Source organism: Melanotaenia boesemani, chromosome 14, assembly GCF_017639745.1.
Source record: "Melanotaenia boesemani isolate fMelBoe1 chromosome 14, fMelBoe1.pri, whole genome shotgun sequence".
NCBI classification, from domain to species: Eukaryota; Metazoa; Chordata; class Actinopteri; order Atheriniformes; family Melanotaeniidae; genus Melanotaenia; species Melanotaenia boesemani.
Window position 1 is genome coordinate 8,963,944 of NC_055695.1, and position 21,943 is coordinate 8,985,886.

The following is a 21,943-nucleotide window of genomic DNA, read 5'->3' on the forward strand; positions in this document are numbered from 1 at the left end:
ATCAATTTGAACCAGAACAGGTGAACGTTACAAAGAGTTTCAAAGAAGAGAGAAAAAATTAAAAATCTGAATGTCCTCATTAGTGTGGGAGATTGTATCTGATGCATATTGCATTGACTTTATTAGGTTCTCTATCATTCGTACCAGTGATGTCAGTCATGAATTATGTTTTACCACTTTTGACCTTTGCCGTTCTTGTGCTCATTCCATATCCATTCTTTTGGAGTTTGACAGACCTTAGAAAACACAATACTACACATTGAACTTTGCAATATAAAGTATTACAATTTTTAGAGGATTTTCTTAATTCTTTTGATGTCAGGAGCCACAAAAAGAATGAAGAATTTATAATATTTCAAGTAAAGCTTAAGTAGTTCCTTTCCAAATCTGCAGGACCCCTGCAAGACTGTCCAAACATCCTGTGTATTTATACGATAACAACGCTTTAAAAACAACTGTGAATGTGTCTGCAGGAACTGGAGAGACGAAACGCTGAGCTGGAGAATCGTGTTCAGACTACAGAAAAGACATTAGCTTCCAATCAGGAGGAGCAGGAGCAGGCGGAGGTTGAAGTCCGACGAATCATCGACGTTCTGGACATCAAAATTTGTGACCTAAAAGGCCTGAGACAGAGCCTGGCAAAACTGGTCGATAAGTAGCCACAGCTTGAGCTGGGGTGCATCTCTACAGTTGGCATCTCGTTTCCTCCATGCGACTGATTAGTGTTTAACTGGTGCAACAGCAGAGCCAAGATCAAAGCAATATGGTGGAAGTCACATTGGAGTTTACCTTCATTTGTTTTGTGTTTTTTTAAGATCAGTGCAGGTAAACACCAGCTTTCGGGAAGCTCTTACAGGTGCTATGTGCAGAATAAATCACCTGCAGTGTTGTTTGTCATTGATTCAAAATGATTTCTTTTATCATAATCACTGGCGGACCATCACAAAGAGTTAGATTTATTTGCTCTGGAAGAACAGTCGCTTTAGCTTTATGACACTAGCAGTTTAGAGTAGTTAGTAAAAATCTGTCCAGAGGCCTCACTTATAGAGAGGTTCTTAGAAATATACTTGAACTTAATCTTGTTATAAATTCTGGTGTTTATCACTTTTTTGTACTTGTCCGTTTTATAAAAGTTGCTAATCTGCTATAAAAAAAAATCACTTGTAAGTTACTAACCTGTGGTTTGTAAATCTCAACTATTTCAACTTGTAAATAGATAGCACCTGCCGTTAAATTTCATCTCATATGAAGCTAACTTAAATTAGGGTTTGGTCATGAACAGCTACAGATCTTGCTTACAGGAAAGATAAAAGACAAGGCTTCATAAATAACTATCTAGATGTGAGTTTATGCTTAAGTCTTACTTAAGATAAAAAAAAAATAATAATCAAAGATCAGTTTTATAAATGAAGCCTCTGGTGGTTTTCAGGGAACAGAAGCTTCCAGCTTTTCAGTTTGATATGAGCACAGTCATCATATACATGTCCCGAAAGAAATAAGGTGATGCTATATTAAAAGCATATTTTTCCAGACATCTTCGCAAGAAAATCTTTAGACTTCAAAAGAAAGTTGCTATGCTGCACAGGTACAAACTTAAAACAGGTATTTAATGACTTCTAGCAATTGTTTTAATTTTTTCTCTCCAGAGTAAGAAATCTTCGTGTATTAATTTAATCTCCTTCTTAATTAAGAGGCCAGAGTAGCAGCTTAACTATGAAATAATCAAATGAGAGAGAGGGGGGTGGGTAGTGAGGCGAGAGGAACTCTGTTTTCCTGCAAAACTGGAAGTGTCAGCTATGCAGACATGTCTGAACACAGACAGTGAAATCCTAGTTCTGTAGTTGATACAGTTGTCCTATTTAAATTCAAATGTAAGCCAAAACCCCTTATAGAAATTATGAATAGATCTTTATTTTCCTGTTATTATTGCTCATTGCTTGCAAGATTTTAAAAACCAACATATAAAATGTCTGGTTTAACAATAACAAGCCTCCTGTGACACTGTGGAGATGCACCCAGCAAGAGTGTGATCAGGGTTTGGACATAAAAACACTCCAGGCTCCAGTTTGCCACCATCAGCAGGGACTGAAATCAGACCTGCCAGAACATCAGCAAACTCAGAGATGCAACAACCTGCTCATGCTTCGTCTTCTGAGGATCGCCAGCATAAAACTGTTTCTCTTCATGTTTTATAAGGATTGCTTCTTCTATTATTCACATTCATCGATGGGTTGCTCAGAAACAGGATGGGAAGTCATGGGGAAAAGAGAAGCTGTTTTACTTCCCTGGTCTCGAGTTAAACCTGTGATTGCACTTGATCATGTTTGTGCCAAATTTAATTTTGTTTACATTTGTCACTGTTCACAAGAATATCCTGTTTGACTTCATGTACTTTTCCTCTGTTGCGCAACACTAAAATGATAATAGTCCTAGAAAGCAGCTCGGTAAAGCCGCAGAGCATAGATCACTATGAGAGCACTGCATGAGCTCTGCAGAAACCCCACACCTGCCAAGTAATGTGAAGCTGTATGTGTGTGTGTGTGTGTGTGTGTGTGCGCAGCGCCTCAGACTGCTTGAGTTAGGCAGCACAACTGCAGTAGTTGTAGTAGATTGGTACTTAACTAACTTGTCTGTCAGAGTTAGATGTGAACTTCAGATGCTCAAAATCTATTGATCTTTGCTTCTCAGCCCCTGATGAGTTATTTTCTTCATATGACATTAATATAGGTGCAAATAAGGTGCAGTTTCTTTGCAGCTGATGATGCAGTGACTGCCAGAATCATCATAACATGTCAAAATGTGAAATCTGTTTATGTAATAAACTGCAATATAATGTAGTAGCACCTATTATTACATAAACTTGTATTTATTGCCTAATAACATGTCCTGCTGATGGTGTATGTGTTATTTGGCTTATAGTTTAGAGTTAGCTTGTTTTGAATCTTAAATATAGGTAAGCAGAATAATCACCTCAGCAGCTATTATGTCAGTACAGTAAGGATGCATTATGATCGGGATCATATTAACACTATAAAAAGACATTTAACCACTTTGACAAGTTATGACTTTTATCTGAGGGTTCTTCAGTCAGCTTCATGCAAGTATTGCTGAATCAGTAATATTTCAAGCCTAGTAATCTGTTAAATAGATTAAATGGGTCATTTGAAGATAATGAGACCTTTGCAAAGTCTGTTCGGTTTGTGTTTTGTGTCATGTCATCAACAGATTGACAGGTTGCCACCATTTATCCTGTATTGTGTAGAGGGTCTTTCAGTTTCTCTGCACGAGGCCATCAATTAATGTCAGAGACACTTCATTTCACAGCAGCCTTATTTCAGCGCTTGACAACTGTACAATAACACTAAAAACATTTTGAGTTGTCCCTATACACATAGAGAAAGAAAAAGAGAACTAATAGACTACATTCACTTTCAGGATCAGTTGATTTGTTATAAAGCACAAATATGTTTTAACTTTATAAGAGAAAGTGGGATTCAGTGTTATTGTCTAGCTACAAGTAAAGGAGTCAACACACCAAATACTTAAGAGAAAAAAACTTAACCCCATTTTTGATGGTACACATTCTTGAAAGTGTAGAAAAACATAATCTGGAGCTTCAACAGTAAAGGATTTTTAATATAATTTTCTGGAGTATCTGGTGTTTCCTCCTTTGACTCACTCGAAAAAAAGGACTTACTGAAACATCAATTCCTATTGTGAAGCCACATCAACTGCAAAAAGTTAGCTATACATAAAGAATGCTGATCTTCCCCATCAAATTATTAATTTAAGTTCTGCTATTTGATGCAAAACATTTGACCTTTAAGTACAACTCCAAATACCTCAGAATGCTTAAAGGCTCTTACATGCTCGACAAGAAGCAAGAACTTTGTTGTTGAGACCACAAGAACAAAGTTCTTGCGGAGTATGTAACAAGCTTTAGTGATTTCAGGTTGTCTTATTCAAGTATTGTCTGGCACAAGTTTCTGAATCTGAAGAGGCTAGTACTGGTATGGGATTTGACTGTGACATTTCCTTATATTTGTACTGAACTGATTTAAACATTAAAATTGTTATGCAGTCAGTTGTAAGTTGCGTGATGACAGATTGATCAAGTTTTCCCTGAATGACATTTTCACTCAACTGTTTTTCAGCTCATCAGCTGAGAAAACCCTAATGTTAAAACACCATGGCACAATTTATGAAAGCATAAGAAAATTCTAATAGCACTTCACTGATCTAAATTCAGCCACCAGCACTTTTTGTTTGGCTTTTTTATTGTAGTACAGTATTCAGTTAAACAGACCTGATTTGCACCATTCTGCCTGAAAAACCCTTGGCTAGAAATGCCACACTATACCTACACAAAGCAGCAAAATGATCAGGTGAAGGAACACATCAGCTGCCAAGTTTCAACCAAGATTATTTTCCTGAACAATTCAGTAAGCAGGCCTTTTGGAAAGATTCTGATGTAAACTTCCAAATTCATCTCAGCAACTTTAATCTTAAATTGGAATAATAGGAGTAATAGAGGTAAGTTAATTATATCAGCAGCATCTTTTTAGCAATGTAATTTTAAATGGCAGCTATATAGCTCAGCAAACATTCACAACTTTTTCCTGCAACTGAATAAAAAGAACCACACAAGGAGCATAATTTTCTTAAATTTATTTTAACACAAAATGGCAAACCATGCCAATTCAACCAAAATATTTACTTCAGCTTCTTCTTAGGGCGAAGGTTGTTGGTGTGCCCACACTTCTTCTTGCGGCAGTTAACAGCACGCGGGTGCAGACGGGCATAGCACCTGAAGAACAAAGCAGTCGGTATTAAAATGTAACTAAACCATTTTTTGTAGTGACAGCAGATTTAACCACATTTAGCTAAGCTGAAGCCATCTTATGTGTCAAATACTGGCTAAAGTCAAACAGCTGTTTCAGCCAAGGTTAAGCGCAGGGCTGTACTTACTTGCGGCAGATCATCTTGTCGCAGTTGTATTTCTGGGCCAGCTGTCTAAGGGAGGGCTCAATGATGCCACCACGCAGACGAAGAACCAGATGGAGGGTTGACTCTGGTGTAAAGGTAAATAATATTAGCCTTCAGACTAATATCCACAAAAAGCATGTAGAATGTATGATAATGTTGACACTGGGTAAACAGTACACACGAACGAACTGAAGGTATTGGCTCAAAATTCTGTAAGATCTCTTGGACCACAACTAAGTCTATTTCTCAAAATGGGGAAAAAAATCTTCCAATGGTTTACTGTTACAGTTTTAATCATTAAGTGCATTTTGTTTGATGGAGCACTTACCTTTCTGAATGTTGTAGTCTGACAGTGTACGTCCATCCTCCAGCTGTTTTCCAGCAAAGATCAGACGCTGCTGATCAGGGGGAATTCCTGCAAACAAAACATTTATAAACCAACATGCACTTTTCTTAAAATAAAATTAAATAAAAAAAGTGTAAAACACCAAGTTAACTGATGAATGTTGTGACGGCTATACAACAAGACTTAGAATGGAAATCTGGTTTAATTTTCCACTTGATTTCTAAGAGCACTGCAAATAAAGCGGGATACTTTTAAAGATCAGAAATCCACTCTCCCCTCAGTTCAAACCTACTGAACTTGGAAAAACACCTATCATTGTCCAAGAAGGTTCGATATTCATAAATCTGCTTGCTATAGTTGAATACTTAAATATGTTACTTGTACAGCAATTTGGTGTACAAATTTGTATATGACTGTTGTTTTACAGTGTGTGCTATATGAGTAAACCGACCTAATAACTGATAACCCCAATCTGATTCATTTTCAGATGCCAACTATCTGTCAACCAAGCCAGTATGAAATAAAAAATACTTCATTGATCGCAGAGCGATGCCTCACCTTCCTTGTCTTGGATCTTTGCTTTGACATTTTCAATAGTGTCACTGGGCTCAACCTCGAGGGTGATGGTCTTCCCCGTCAACGTCTTCACGAAGATCTGCATACTTGCAGGCTAAAACAAGAAAATGAAGTTACTCCAAGCCGCGACGTGTAGCTAGCTAGTTAGCTTGCTCGCTTTAAAAACACATATGACAGGAGTTTCGGTTGAGTTTCAAACATATATGCATATTTGATATAAACTATATTTACTTTAAAATCATACTTAATATAACGTATACCGTAGTACTTATAACCGTGACTCGATATATTAGCCGTTAGCACGGCGGACTCGTTGCAGGGCCTAGCCACATGCCTACGTCTTTCTTGAAACTCAAGCACGAATGTTGCTACTTACGCATCACAACTTAACCATAATCTTTCAGAGTGAGTATTTGTATTCAATTCAGATGCTGTGTTTAACATTACTCTTAATCAACTCATAAAAGCGGACAAAACTCAGTTAATATAGTCGGGACAAAACGTGTACACACCCGGCCGATAGCTGAGCCTCAACGAAAAGAGGGCGGAAGAAGCTGACGCTAAAGTACGTCACTTCCTGTAGAGAGAACTCGATTAAAATAAAATGCTGTATTTTATTGTGAACACGTTTAAAGTTAAATTTTCTTTACTTAAAACATTTAATTTGGACAATACCAACAAACTGGGCACACATACACATACTGCAACCTCTGGATTAAATAAGTAGGATAAGTAAGTGAATGAGGACATAATTGAGTAATTAATCAATTTATTTAGTAAGCAATGCTGAATCGTACATGCTACAATATAACTGAATTTAACATAAGAAAATTCAATTATGTGTCATGTTATTAAACATTTATCTAATAACCCCCAGTCCATGACTGTTTTATATGTTACCTGATGTAACCTTTTTTATCTTCTGTTTAGGTATTAATGATGGTTTGCATTTGACTTTTCTGTATAACCCAACTACCTTCAGCCAATTTATTATAGGTTAATATTTACTCCTGATTCTGTCAATTTGTTTTTAATTTATTTTGTTTTTCTGTTTTTAATTTTAAGGCATATTGATTTTTCTGTTCTGATGCTTCAATATTTTTTCATTGTGCACTTGTATGTTTTTCTTTTCAGCTTTCTCTTTTTGTTTGAAGTTGGTCTGAATTTTAGACAAAACTGACAAGAAATAATCAATATCATTTGCCACACTTCATGTTAAAATACCTTCTTGAAGGAAGTTTATAATCCCTTCCACTCTTTAAAGGAAAACTTTTTTGTTGGTTCCATGCCTCCTCGGTTGAGTGCAACAGCTCATTAGGGTCTTCAAGTCTCCTCCTTTTAACTGCAGATTCACTTACATATTAGAACTTTTACAGGTATTTATTTCCAAAATACAAATTGCAAAGTGATTTTATTTTATTTTTTTTTCTTTATTGAGTGCAGTTTTACAATCAAAATATCAAATCAGTGCAATTTTTGTATGTATTGTTGATGGTCTTTAATTATATTTTACCTTCAAATGCGGTTGAATCAAAAACTGGTTATACACATACATAACCTTTTATCAGAAAAAAGAATCCACCTCTTCTTTTACAGAGGACAGAATGTTGTCATCAACCCAAATGTGTTGCAGAGACCTGAGGCACATTAAGGAGTGCCTGACAAAGGCAATGTAATCCTACCAGCATCATCCATTGCAACAGATAACTCGCAACCCACGCTGGACCAAACATACCAAAATTTTCAAGATAACAGATCCCAGGAAGTCACAGTCTTAACCACAGAAGTCCAGAAACTGGAACCACATGTCTTGCAGGCACGTTCCACCTCCTTTCAACCAACAGCCACTAAGAAAAAAAAGATCCACCAAGTGGAAAGGCTTCCAGAAAGCACGACCCAAACAACTTTTATTCCACAACTTTGCTTGACTTTGTTTAGAGCTACAGTTAACATGATGTCAGAGGTTAGTGACATCAGCTGATGGCATTTATCTGGTTTATTTTCTCTTATAATTGAAATATTCACATAACCTAACATAGTAAGTTGGTGCTCTCACAGTTACAACCTAAACATTATTTTAACCTGACATTTTTATTTGCTCTTTCTAGAGACTAGGGCACAAGACATTGGTTTCTGTAAGAGTGTGAAAATGTGTGTTTACCTGTGTGTATGTAAGAATTTGTTTGTTTTTAACATGATCTATCCACTGTATGAAAAGGGTTAGATAAATAAAGTTTGATTGATTGATACAGACAATGGATTCTTTAGTGTAATGACTGATAGACATACATTAGATTTAGCTAAGAAAAAACTAGTAAGGTAAACCTATAACCTCATTTACATTTTAAAGAATAACAGTGGGATGATCTGTGTGAGGGTTCATTTCTAAATCCTGTAGTTAATTTTTAACATTACTGTCAAATGATGTTTTTGTCCTGTAAATAAGGGCAATCCTACAATTAAAGGGATGGCTGCCATTGTAACAGTTTCTGTTCATTAAAAAGCTATTTAGGAAGTGTGGGTTGATGCTGCTCTAACTGTGCTCAACATCTAACTACAAGAAATGTAGCTCCTGAGCATCACAAACAACAGTTTTTATTCATATCATGCACTTTATGGCTGGAATGAAAGGGTACACTTTCATGGCAAACTAATCCCATAGGAGAATTAGGCTAGCTTAATATATATAATATATATAAATGAAGGGGTTCATTTTAATTAAACTTTTTTCTTTTTTTTTTTTCTTTTTTTTTAGATTGGTCTTATCTTGAACTGCAAGTCATGACAAAGCCAGTTTTAGGGCTTTCTCTTAAAATGATTTGAAAATCACTTACAAACTAGGAGAGTCCAGTAAGTGTCACTACACAATGGGACCTGGTTTATCAGCAGGATAATCTTTAAGTAGACAAATAAGTGAAAGAGTGGTCTACTGATCCTGTCTTTTCAAGACTTAGTTTAATAAACATTGAGAAGTCAGAGAAAATAAAATGTTAAAGTGATCATACATTTCAGAATTACACTTTCATATGTCATTCTTTGGCATCTTAGATTATTTTTTACTGCATTTTAAATAATGAAAACATTTACTGTGGTTTTAATGTAGACCACAAAAGGTGAAAAAATAATTTTAAGCTCAGCCATGGAAATTTCTATAAAGACTCGAGGCCCTTCATATACAAAGAGGACTTTTGTTACCACAGACTGAGTACAACTCAAGATTGGGCCAGGCACTACAGAGGAACATACTGAGCAGACCAGGTGATGATATATGATATATAGCACTGTATATTTAAAAAAATGTTTTAATTTTCTTTTGCAGAACATGACTCAATGTCACCACAACTATGGCTGATGCCCTCTCTTTAAAAACCTCCAAATAATCACCTCGTTGCACAAGTAGAAAAAAAATTTACATCAAAGATAAACTCCACTTCCAGTTTTAATTTTATTAACAGGATCAGAAATGGGAATAGTTGCTGACATATTAGTTGCAATATTAAAAACAACAGTACTTACAGAGTTAAACTGTTTTACAATCTGTGTGTGTACTTCTATTTTTTTGTTTAATCAGTTATATATTTAAAAGAATATTGAATATGTTTGCCGCTCTCAATTAAACATAGCAAACTCAGGTTTGCACTGGCTGAATGGCATTTCAGCATCACTGACAGGGAAGACAGTCAAACCTTTGATCCTGCAGCTTCCTGCTTGCAACCAGTTTCTCTCTCATGACTGGGAATCATGACAGTCACTGAGTCCTGTGCTCACACCTAGTTCCTTGTAAAATAAATAAATAAATAAATAAATAAATAAATAAATAAAGGTTAAAATATGCATTTGATATGCTCTGATTTTTATGATTGTGTGGCTGTTGATTAAAAAACAAATTAATCAAGCTTTACTTATAGAAACTGACATGCAGTGAACTAGAATGATATGTAGTAAACTATTAATCATGGATGTTGAGTGTGATTGGATTTAGACACATTTAGACAACTGTTGTGCTCAAATAGCATCTTAACATAATTGCTTCTTGATGCACTACCATGAAATTGTCAAACTTATGCAAAAGAAATTTAAAGGCAGGTTATTCCTTATGACAAAAGGTGTTAAGACTGAAATGTTATCATGAAAGTTTTCCCGTCATGCTTTCTATTAACTGTTTCTTCAACATTTTAGGAATCAAAAATCCTTTCAGTTCAAAACAAACATCCAGCCATATGCACTCTTATCTTTACTTCAACAAACTGTTGAAGAATTCTCAAAATCCTACAGGGCTAAAAAATAAACTTTTTTCCTAGAACAGAGCAGTGTGAAATGTTGAAGCAGAGTGCAACTGGAGCTACCAGTTAGGTAACATAAACCTTTAGCCTTATGTGCCAAATTTAGGAGGGCAAAATAACTTTGAATTTTACTGACCTACTTCCACCATGACTGTCAAAACTGACTGTTAAAGGTTATCTGTTTTGGACAATGATTCATATGATATCCTCTCTTGACTGTCCAACTTTCACCCTGTTTATACTGTCAATGCTAACTGCTTAGCGTCTGTTACGCAGAAACATTATTCATTCCCTCCTTCAAGCATGACTGACTACAAAACTCCATAAAAACAATCAATGTTGTGGCAATAATGTAGTCTTGTCCTTGAGAAGTAAGATCTGTTGAATAAATAAATAAAAGTTGGCATGCAGGCAAGCTAACTGAATGTAAAGTCAAATATAATAATAATAATAATAATAAAAAGAAAAACAAAAAGGAAAAAAAAACATTTTGTAGTCAATTGCTTCCAGAAGCAAGACAGATACAGCGGACATGTTCAAAATTACAACAATAATCTTTAGTCATCAATTATACACTATTTCTTCCAGAGTAATAATGAAACAGGCCAAGGAAATGCATCTGCAAAACACCTATGACCTTCGTTTGAAAAAGATCCTAATAGGGCAGCATGAAAACATCCAGTCAGTTGAGTAAAGTATGGCTGATTCATCTTCCAAGTGTCATGCATCTGAGCCTCAAACAGACTCTATGAGGGTCAGGAGGCTGACTACTACGTGTGAAAGCAAATGACCAAATAAGATGAACTTATTAAGAAACTACCTTTCAATGTATTTGTCTTCTTTTTCACTATTTTTTGTTTTATGTTTTGACAAAGCAAAGATGTTGCACTTGCATTTGTTATTTTTGTATATAAAGACAGAATAATACTGTGCAAATAAAGGAAAAATTAGAAGTTTTCACTCAAAACAAAATATCAAAAGAGTCATCTTAATACTCTTTATCTTTTCTTTACACTCTTCACATAAACACACAACAATGCCTGAAGCGTGATACGCAAAAGTATAGTAGAAAAAATGTTTTTAAGTTGCGTGACGTGATCTACAGTTACCCACTCCACGCGGTCTTCCCTTAAGTGGGCGGGCGTGACTAGCATGTGCTCTTTATCATTGGTTAAGTCAGTGTTTTTGTGGGCGTTGAGACCTGCCACCGTTTATAAGGAGCGGGCTTCCATTGAGGACACTTAAAAAGAAGACAGAGAAAAGGGCCTGGACAGAAACGTCGTGTCCGTGAAGACCAACACGTAGCTCTCGTCCTGTCGGTGAGTTTTGAGCTTTTCATTAATCAGTTCATAGGCTTCTCAAATGAAAAGGTAGTTCTGATTTCACACCTTTACTTGTCTAAAGGTAGTTCTGATTTCACACCTTTACTTGTCTGAGACGCGTTCTCGTACGTTTTGGCACACAGATCCAAAACAGAAATAAAAAATTCGCTGTAAGACCAACAAAAACAATCATAAATGCTAATATAAATAGAGCTCATGTCCTTTGTCAAACAATTTGGACACTTAGTACTACACATTGAAAATATGTTCTAGTAGTAGGCTATTACTTTTATTCTTCAGTCTTGTGCGAATATCAACAAATATTCACCTCATTCACTGGATTTGTGGAAAAATCGCGAATAGAGAATTGCATATGTATTAAGAATTGTTCATTTAAACTGTAGTTGAATGAGTATTAAATATACGTCTGTTTTCCCTGTAAGCCACCTTGTTATGCTCAAAAGTGTACATATGACAAACTAATACATGATTTATAAGCACTTAGAAAAAGTGTCTAAAAACAGTCTACAGCGTAGTAGGTAGTGACTTGACAGATACCCAGAGTAGCTCCACCCAGCCCCACCCTGTACATAAAAACCTTAAAAGAAAACAAATAAATGACTATATATTGTTTTCAATGAAAGTTCATATAAGAATATTTAGTTAAATTAAAAATTAAGTAAAGGATTTCGTTTGATAGAAGATTATTCAATCTTTCCCTCTTTTTTCATCAGTACTGATGTCTCTAAACACTCTTGAAACATTACTGTTAACTGTGTTTATCTTTGTAGAATTTACCCTTCATCCCTGTCCAAAATGTAATGAGCTGCTCTTCTGTCTGCACATGTAGGAATGTCGTTGAGTTCCATTAAGTCTTTCAGCCTGGAGCTGGATGGTCCCGCTGATGCAGCATTCATTGGTGGGGAGGTGGTGTCTGGCCAGGTGGTCCTGGAGCTCCGCAGGGTCACCAGAGTGCACTCCATGAAGGTGCAAGGGAGAGGGGTGGCAATTGCACACTGGCTGGAGAACCGTGGCATGAACTCTGTTTATAATGACTATACCTCTAAAATTACCTACTTCAGGAAGAGACAACATTTGATTCGAGGTAAGTTGTGAAAGGAAATACAACACAGTGCACTGTAAGAATCATAGAGTTTGGAGTTTTTTTCTATTTTAAACAAAAATTTGATATATTTTCCACATTTTATTTAGCAAGAAATGTGAGATCAGCTGTCCTGACCATTTTGCTTTGTTCTTCTTTTTTTATTTCCTACTGTATCTGTGGAGTATTGTGTAATCCACAGAGCTTACCTGACATATTTAAATATAGTGACTGTATTTCAGGATGCAGCTGATGCATGAAAACGTGTTCTCTCATCTCTAAAACATTAGGTGTAAAAGTGCTGATCCACTCTGCTGTGTGCCAGACGGTGGCCACTTTGTTTTGTAGTCTCTGCAGTTTGCAAAATGTAGCCACTTGAGCCAAATGTGTTGCATGGAAACCTGGGAGAGAGTCCAGATACATCTGCCAGATAACATAATCTTTGACATTAAACACAAATCCATTAGTGCAGAGTCCAAAAAACGCAAACCAGTTTACTGAGTGCAAATTCCCCCAGTGTTGATGGCACTGACCAGACAGCTTAACGTCAGGCATACAATATAGACGATAGTAGCCAAGTAAATAAACTGTAGATAGTGGTTAATGTTTCATCAGATGTTTTGTATTTGGTTTGACAAATCATCTTGCAAGAAGTAGGGTCTCTTAATCCTTTAAGGCTTGACCCATGAGCTCGACCCAAAATGATAATAAAAGTCCAATTTTTTGAGTGAAGCCTTTATTTGACCTTTTAACAAAATATAACAAAAATAAACAAATTTTGTGGGGGATATTTACCGTGTATTACCATGTGATATGTCAAAATTATTATAGTATGGTTTTCTGCTTCCTGGTATTTATTAGGTGGCAGAAAACAAGTATCAGATTGTATTCAACATGATTTTGAGCAAAGTTTTTACCATAAAGTTATGCAAAATGTCTCAGAAACTGTATGTATCAAATAAGTAATCTTGGGCTAATATTTCAATTAGTGATCATCCATCAGTTTCAGGGTCTTTAAAATATTAAAAATATTATTTCCAAGTATAAGAACCAAAGTATATATCTTCGAAAGCTCATGCCAAACATTATTTTATGATATAGAAAGCAGAAGAGAAAAGAAAGAAGGGTTAAGCAAATGTTTGATGTTAATAAACAATTACTCAAAATAAACCTTTTAGCATGGGCGTTAATCTTATTTGAACTGTTTTAGTGCCATCCTGTTTAAAATGAATAAAATTAAAAACAATAAAAATTGTTTTTGGTGTGGTCACTGATGAGGAAGCTACTTACAAGTGACCTAAAGTGTGAACTGACACAAAAAATGGAAAAATGGTTTCAATATGTTAATTTTTAAATAATTTCTGTCAACATCAGGCATGCATCTTTTTCACAGTATTTTGGAAGAACAGCAAAAAGATGGTTGTTTCCTTTAAGAGAATATCTTGCCTGCTGTTTTTATAAATATTTCTATGATGGTATTTTTCTCTTATATTTACTTTATATATTATCTTCTGAGTGCATGTTTTTATTGTGTTAATCTACTGGCAATCTTTACTAGCATTTAGCTCTGTATGTGTTTAATCTAAAATAACCTAAATGAGATATTTAAATGTGGCAGTTTATGCTAAGTAATTTTTAATGCTCCATAAAACATGTAATATTAATATAAAATCCCATGCACTACTGCAAAAGATTACATTTATTTCCGCCATTAATAAAAATGTCATGAAGATGTACGATTGCTCCACAGTTAAGACTTTTCTAGATGGGTTCCGCATACTTGGGTAAATATAAAAGCATCCTATTAAGTAATTATAGGTCTATAAATAAGTATCTTTACTTTGATGTCCAAGTGCTTTGATTCTGGGATATTTTAAAGATACTCTAAAATGGTAAATAAATAAACTGCATGCAACAAACAAATGCTATGAAAACATGTTTCTGATGTGTTTAAAACTAAAATATATTAATAAAAAGTACTCAAATGGAAACACTATTATTTGTTTTAATTTTTTTGAGAGCTACTTGTATTAGCAGAAATGCTATGCTGCTGTTGGGAGAGATCAGCTGTAAATGGCTCTTGCTCTTTTCTTTTAGAACATATTTTGTAGGTCATCTGCTAAATCTGTTTGGGAAATAACAGCAAGGCTGAGTAAAAATAGTTGTTTTCACATACAAGTATCAACTGGTGGAAAAGCAAGCATCAGACAATGTTAAATGAAATTGAAAGACATATGACCAATGGAGGAGGGGCTAGTAGGGGATCATTTAAAAAATGCTGCCTGTGTCACCATAACAACAAGGAAAACAACATGTGCCTCTCCTTGGCCCCACCCCCTTTCGTCATGCAGCTGCTGCACTCTACATTTGGCATTGTTGTGCCTCTTTCAAGCTTTTGTACATTTTTTCATAAACTCATAGTGGTATGTTTGTTTGTTTTTGTCTCTTTATAGGTGAAAGATGCATTTATAATCACCCCTAAACAAATAAATTATCAGCTAAAGCCAAGTAAGGTACATGTTTAAAGGTGTCTCTAGATATTTAATCCCCCCCCCCCAACCCCCCCCCCCAAAAAAAAAACAAAAAAAAAACATTCCCTTCAAAAGCTTTTCCCAGCCTATCTTATTTCTTAGGTATAAAAGGTTTTGATGTTAATAATGGCTTTACAACACTATGGAGTCAGCAGCACTTTTATAAGTGTAATTAATTATTAGTGTAATTATTGTAATACATTTACTTATTCTGCAGCTTTGTTCAATTGTGTTTTTAGCCACAGTTAAGGCAATCATACAGACTCTGAGGGTAGTTATCTGGCATGTTCTGTGCAGAAAACTTCTTATCAGTGTTGTACCAGAGAGGTCTGGTACTGGGCTGCTGTTTATTGTCACCAGCAGGTGGCGTACTGGTATTTGTGTCAGAATGAATTTATTTACTTATCCTCCAAAGACTTCAAGATCTCAAATTTATAGAAATGTTGTACAGAATTTATTGACAGAATGATGGTGCTGTATTGTGATTATTTAATTTATATTGCAATTTTCTACCACTTTAACTTCTGGGAAGAAAGGCTTTAAGAAATTTATTTGGCAGATCCCTTTGCCATGTTATAAGAGTGTCATTCACCCAAATCTTGACTACTTTTCCCTTATTCACAAATTACCCTCATCTGAATACAGACTATGTGAGCATCCTGCTTATGTTGCTCTTTCCGCACCAGTTAGTCAGGTTGGTCAGTTGGTGGCAGTGGAGAGTTAAGTTCTCATCCTAGGGAACAAAGGAGTAAACAACTTTGTTTTTCACAGAGCAGCCTTGATTTTTGTCTGAAGGCTTTTGCATTGAATGGAGTTTAGAGCTGAGCTTAGAATTTTAAAATGAAGCAGTGAATGGATGGTCTGTTGACTACAGCAAAGTTTTATGGGACAGTTTTTCTCAGAAATAACTTTGTTTGGACATGTTTAATTGCATTAAAAGTAAGTCTGTATTGGCTATGTGAGCCGTGCAAATAAAGCAGATGTTGCGGAGGTTCTTTCTTGTACAATAAACCTGCACTTTTTCTACAATATCTCTTTGGTTTGTCAATTTGCTTTACTCTGGAATGTCAAATGGCTGTTTCATAAGGGGATTTGTTGGAATACCTTTGTGCTTAGCTGCGTGTTTTTTGCTTGTTTGGCTGCTCAAAATATGTAACAGTGTGTTCAAAGTGACATGGAAGCTGTGGTGTAAACAGCTTTGGTCCGGAGTGAAACAATTTTCCTCTGAGCTTTGCCAGACTGAGGCATGCTCAGTAAGCCTGTTTTCTTCTAAGAACCTGTAACCATCAATCATCACCAGGCCCTGCTTTCCTCTACTGCCTCCACGCCCAGTCTGCGTGTTTATTGTGCTGCCTTCAGGCTGGGTCTGGAAACAGGAGATGTAAGACGAGTTGCATTAAAGTGACCAAAGAAAGTGGAAGTGGAAATGTAATGTGCAAGCAAAAATGTGATTTTCACGTGTGTGTGCGTGTGTGTGTGTGTGTGTGTGTGTTTCCTTTCTTCTTCTTAGTTTCATTTCCATACTGCTACTGTTTTTTTTTTCTTTTTAAAGACCTTGAGTCATGATCTGAGCATTTGTCCAGACATGTCTAAGGCTGTTAACCTACACACTGATCTTAAGAAAAGCAGTTTAACTTTCTCTTTTGTATGTGAGTTTTACTAATTTACATAATATGTTTTAATTTAATTTATTTTTAGCTGTAATAATTAAATATCTTTTTTTATTCAAACGTGAACTATTAGATTTGTGCTCAGGCACTCTAGTTGTTTACAACTTGAGTCGAAGAACATCTTGTTTACAACTTAAGACCTAAAGAGTCACTGCCAGGGAAGAGTCCTTGAATGCAGCATTACCCAGCCCTCAACCCTCTCCAGAGAAACCACGCCCACTTCTCAGCCTCCAAATAGGGCTGCTGGCTGACAATGCTCGACAGTTTGAGCTTTTTCCAAGTTCACGACACACAGCAGCAGTCTAAAGATCCACACCAGAACATTCAGACACTCGGCGGATCAAATTGAAAAGAGCTACTCTTTCGTCATAGACGCCTTGCATAATTTGCTAAACATGATTTTCGACAAGTTGAAAAAGTTTGACATCGTCTTCGACTCCCCGGAGATGGACTGTCCTCCTGTTTACAGCAGTGGGGACGTTGTGTCCGGACGGGTAGTGCTGGAGCTGTCCGGGGAGACTCGGGTGGATTCATTGAAACTCCACGCCGAGGGTTTTGCCAAAGTGCATTGGACCGAGTCCCGGTCCGCCGGCTCCAGCACCGCGTACACCCAGAACTACAGCGACGAAGTGGAGTACCTGAACCGTAGAGAGGTGCTGCTGCAGGCAGGTCAGTCCGCTGTGTAGCCCCAGTGATGGGAGAGGGTGCAATGAGTTTTTAAACTTCAGTCAAAGGTGTTCAGCTTCCATTCTATCATTAACCAGGTGACAAGCCTTGAAACAATAGTGAAAGTGGTTTATTTGTCTGGGAACACTACGCTAGTTGTTTGCCTGCAGACTGAGCAGCGTCCGAGACAAATGGGTAATAAGAAGAGCTGTTTTTATGTAAAAGATGGATTAAATCGAGCTGTTTTTTGTTTGTTTTTTTAAGTAAGTGCTCAGTTTTTTTTTTAAATCACAACGTTCAGAAAATGTCTTTAATTGTAAGAGCTGGACTGGTTTTAGTGTGAATACAAACAGACAGCAGCTGTTTTATTGTGAAAACATCTGTTGAAGGAGTAGCCACTGACACCACACTTCTCCCTCATTCAGAGCAGGTCCTGGGTTGTTTTTCTCTGCAGTGGGGAGCCTCAGGTTTCTGCCTTCATTCAATAGGCACAAAGCTGTTTTGGTTTAAAGGGCAGACAGGAAACTCACAGCCAGGGCTTTGTCAATTTTATGCTGTTTTCCTGCTCAGCTTAGTTTGATCTTGACTTGGTTCTCTGTTTTTCTGCTAATATTCTCTAAAACCATACGATCTTTACAACCCAATCAACCTGTAAAGAGATTTTCCAGAATTGTTGAAATGAAAAAGAAGCAATCAGCTAACAAAACGAATTCTAAACAAATGGAGACTGTTAAATGCAAACACGTGTTCCTGGACCGGTTCAGCAAGTTGATAGGGGCTGTATAATATAGCTTGAGGAAAGCATGTTCTCAGTCAGCACAATGGAGGAGCTGCCTCTCAGAGCAAAAACAGAAACCATGTGATTGCAGAGAAAGACGGAGAGATTTCAGCAAGAGTTAAACAAAGCATGTCTTATTTATTGAGATTTCTAAAGAATACTTGAGGTTACAGCATTTATGCCTCATAGTTTTCTCAGGACTTTAGACTGTAGGTGTACTAACCTGCTGTTTCATGTGGTATATGACTCTAGATTGTGTAGTATTTGTGTTATAAAACTCTGTGCTCACCTTCCTTATAAGCACATCATACCAAAAGAAAAAGGTGGATTAAGAATCAATTGTACAATCATTCCTTTTTATAAAAAAAAAGAAAATAAGAATTAACCAAATAAAACATTTAATGGCTGTAACTTACATGACTTTTTTTCTCCCCTTTCTGGTTCAGATAACGGTGAAGTGACCGTCCTTTCTGCTGGCAGACATGAGTTTCCATTCAGCTTCCAACTTCCAGAAGAGACACTGGTCACATCCTTTGAGGGGAAACATGGCAGCATTCGTTACTGGGTCAAAGTTAAGCTACACAGGCCGTGGACCACTGTTAGGAAGCTGAAGAAAGAGTTTACAGTCATTGAGCCCATTGACATTAACACACCAACTCTACTGGTGAGCACCTTGTCCCTTAAATTAAATGATTGTGCTAGTTCACACATAACAATGTCCTAAATATCTAAAGGAACTTGCTTTTTATAATTTAAAAAAAAAAAATTTTTAGGCACCACAAGCTGGCACAAAGGATAAGATGGCACGTGCATGGTACCGCAACTTTGGACAAGTGTCTGTAACTGCAAAGATTGACCGCAAAGGCTACACACCAGGTAAGTCGTACGCTGAAACTTCCATAAACGCAGTCTTTAGCTTAGTGAGAAGTGTCCTCATCTCTGAACATATTCTTGTTTTTTTCCTTTTCTGCAGGTGAAGTGATCCCTGTCTTTGCAGAATTTGACAACTCCACCTCCAGATCAATTGTGCCCAAAGCTTTCATCACTCAGACACAGACATTTATAGCCCGTGGCACAATGAAGCAGAAGCGCTCAGTGGTGGCCACTTTGTGCGGTGACATTGTGAGTGCTAAATGCCGCGAGACCTGGCATGGTCGCGCCATCAAGATCCCGCCTGTGGGTCCGTCCATCCTGCAGTGTCGCATCATCAAAGTAGAGTACACACTCAAGGTGAGCTTAGCCAGCAGCCGCCTGCTTTCTTATTTAGTGTTAATTCTTTCTTGTTTAAAGTATGCAGTTTGTACAGATGGAACTAATTATTATTTTTTTTCTTCCCTTCAGATATGTGTTGATGTTCCTGGGACATCCAAGCTGTGTCTGGAGCTGCCACTAGTCATAGGCACCATCCCTCTCCATCCCTTTGGTAGCCGGACATCCAGCGTCAGCAGCCAGTACAGCGTCAACCTGGAGTGGCTGCGCATGGCCATCCCAGAGCAGCCTGAGCGTAAGTGTCCTGTACTGACTGACAGATATTTTGAGTCCTTGATTTACATAAACAAAAAGTTTAGATTCAGCTGAAATAAATGTTGGATCAGATCAGTATTCATCCAAAAAGGCAGAAGTTGTTATGCAGGTTTAAAGAGTTTTTAACTCCAGCAGTGAGTCAGCTGCTGTGTGTTTGAATCTTTTCTGTTCTTTTGAGTCAGAGCAGTGGATTTACTGTGCCTCTCTCCCTGTAGCTCCTCCTGATTACAGCTCTGTGGTGACGGAGGAGGAGGCTGAACAGCGCAACAACGCTGTGGTCCAGCAGCCAGCTGAAGACCTGAGTGGGATCCTGGAACGACCCCTCATGGCTTTTGTCCAAGAGTTCCGTTTCCGACCTCCACCGGTGTACAGCGAGGTGAGTCATGGTACTGGAAGTGGCACACACCTCTACTGCTGCTTAGTTTGAATGAATGAATGAATGAAATGAATGAAAAATACTTTATTAATCCCAAAGGGAAATTCAATTTTGACTGACACAAAAGCATAAAGACAGGATTTTTCTCCTGATACATGTTAATGAAGAAACCCTTTATCTTTGCCGAGTTGTATAAAATCTGGAGGTGTAGACTGAATAGATCAGAGATTGGTTGTATTTTCTGTTTATTCGCCCTTCATATTTATTTTCTTTATGTCTTTCTCTGCCTACAGATTGATCCCAACCCTCAGCCTATTAACATGAGACCTCGCTGCATGACATGTTGAACCATGAGCCCTGCCTGAGCGACATGCAACTTAACAATTGAAACAAATCAAATGATTTGTCTTCTCCTGGATTATGCCTCCCTGGTGAATAGCACCTGGTCCCAGCCTGTGTGGTGGAGATGGACTGCAGCGCCATGGAGAGTTCAGGAGACGGAGTTCACAGGAACTGAATGTTTGCAGAGCAGCTGCCACTTTGTTTTCGGTCCAGTAAAGTGGACGTTTTCAAGTTCTCCTGAAGGGAAAGCATCTTCTCTGCATCAGTTCCTGTCCTCCCTAAGTGATTTTTGACCTCCAGAGAAGTGAGCAACGAAATACCTCCCAATCAATGTTTCCTTCACATGAGGAGAATTTTTGAGACTTTGGGGCATATTTGGGGGTTGCAGTTAAGATCACTTGATATTTATCAGGAATCGGTGTTGTACCTGGTATTCTCATGTTCAAATGAAAAGCGTTTATGATAAGTTAACGTGTTTAAAAGCATATTGTCATCTTTGAGCAGTGTAAAAAGAGAAGTGCAATTATCTTCCTCAATTTAGAACTTGCCTGTGCTGGCATCAGGGTAGACATTAACTACCTACATTGCTATGCATAGTTTGACTCAACAGCAGTATGCCTATGATGAATTCTACTGTTAAGCACATACTGTATCTAAAAGTGTGATGTTGGAGCAGACAAGTCGGATAAGGAGATGTTGATGTATTTTATGCATGCAGGTAAAAATCTGTCAAAGGGAAAAATGTATGCCTTAATAATCTGCAGTTGAAGATTGCATGAGAGTTTAAGGGAGTTGGCCTCTCAGAGCCGGATATAGCTGAATGTATACTGAAAGAACTTAAAAAGATGGTTGTATTGTAAGTGGTTGAATTCCAAAAGCAGTGAAAGACTTTAAGCACTGAAGTGTTAAGAGAGCTATGGAAGTACATTTGGCGCAGTGATAAAATAGGATGCAGCAGTTTGCTTAAAAAACTAAATGGGGCTTGCAGAGGAGCCCTCCCAGCTACTAAACAAAAGAGGAGAAGATGGAGACCTCTGAGCCATGTGGACAGAAACTTTTTATGGGAGCCAGATGCTTCTGTGCCGTGAGTTTGAGCCTGAAGCTGGACATGCCACTGAAATGTAGGGATGAAGCACATTCCAAATGACTGACTTGAGGATCTTGTTTTCTCCTCAACTTCCAAAAAACTGTCAGGAGTATCAGTTCAGGGTCAGCTGTGCAACGTCAGTGGCACACTGAAGATTTAGATAAATAAGAAATATTTTTATACAAATGCAGTTTATTGTGAATTATGCCAATGTTTTGTAATTGCTTTTCCTAATAAAAGGATAAAAATGATTTTTGTCTTCAGTGTATCTTTAAATCTTGACAAGCATGCAAACTGTGCACTTGTGAGACAAATAAGAACACCTATGTTTAGTATCTTGCATGCCAGTGGCCT

General features: G+C 37.2%; 3 protein-coding genes across 5 annotated transcripts in view; 2 read left to right on the top strand and 1 right to left on the bottom strand.

Annotated features, from left to right (window-relative positions):
* Nucleotides 1–4,078, top strand: part of homer3b (homer scaffold protein 3b) — a 55,467-nt gene extending 51,389 nt beyond the window's left edge. For both annotated transcript variants that reach the window (XM_042005915.1, XM_042005916.1), the window contains one exon: nucleotides 474–4,078. In XM_042005915.1, the coding sequence (XP_041861849.1) occupies nucleotides 474–659 (186 nt within the window). In that variant the 3' untranslated portion in view covers nucleotides 660–4,078. The remainder of the gene's footprint in view (nucleotides 1–473) is intronic.
* Nucleotides 4,079–4,653: 575 nt separating this feature from the next.
* uba52 (ubiquitin A-52 residue ribosomal protein fusion product 1) lies at nucleotides 4,654–6,493 on the bottom strand. Its single transcript, XM_042005917.1, has 5 exons — nucleotides 6,421–6,493; nucleotides 5,891–6,002; nucleotides 5,315–5,401; nucleotides 4,969–5,071; nucleotides 4,654–4,807 (listed from the first exon to the last, which is right to left on the bottom strand). The coding sequence occupies exons 2-5, from the start codon at nucleotides 5,991–5,993 to the stop codon at nucleotides 4,714–4,716; spliced, it is 387 nt and encodes a 128-aa protein (XP_041861851.1). The 5' UTR covers nucleotides 5,994–6,002; nucleotides 6,421–6,493; the 3' UTR covers nucleotides 4,654–4,713.
* Nucleotides 6,494–11,430: 4,937 nt separating this feature from the next.
* arrdc2 (arrestin domain containing 2) lies at nucleotides 11,431–21,840 on the top strand. Of its 2 annotated transcripts, XM_042006431.1 has the most exons (8): nucleotides 11,431–11,510; nucleotides 12,364–12,618; nucleotides 18,707–18,924; nucleotides 19,034–19,136; nucleotides 19,234–19,490; nucleotides 19,602–19,764; nucleotides 20,000–20,160; nucleotides 20,454–21,840. In XM_042006431.1, exons 2-8 carry the CDS (start codon nucleotides 12,366–12,368, stop codon nucleotides 20,505–20,507), a joined length of 1,209 nt encoding a protein of 402 aa, XP_041862365.1. In that variant the 5' UTR covers nucleotides 11,431–11,510; nucleotides 12,364–12,365; the 3' UTR covers nucleotides 20,508–21,840. The 2 variants fall into 2 exon arrangements, with proteins under 2 accessions (XP_041862365.1, XP_041862364.1); XM_042006430.1 differs by lacking the exons at nucleotides 11,431–11,510; nucleotides 12,364–12,618 and adding an exon at nucleotides 17,069–17,485.
* The last annotated feature ends 103 nt before the right edge of the window (nucleotides 21,841–21,943 follow it).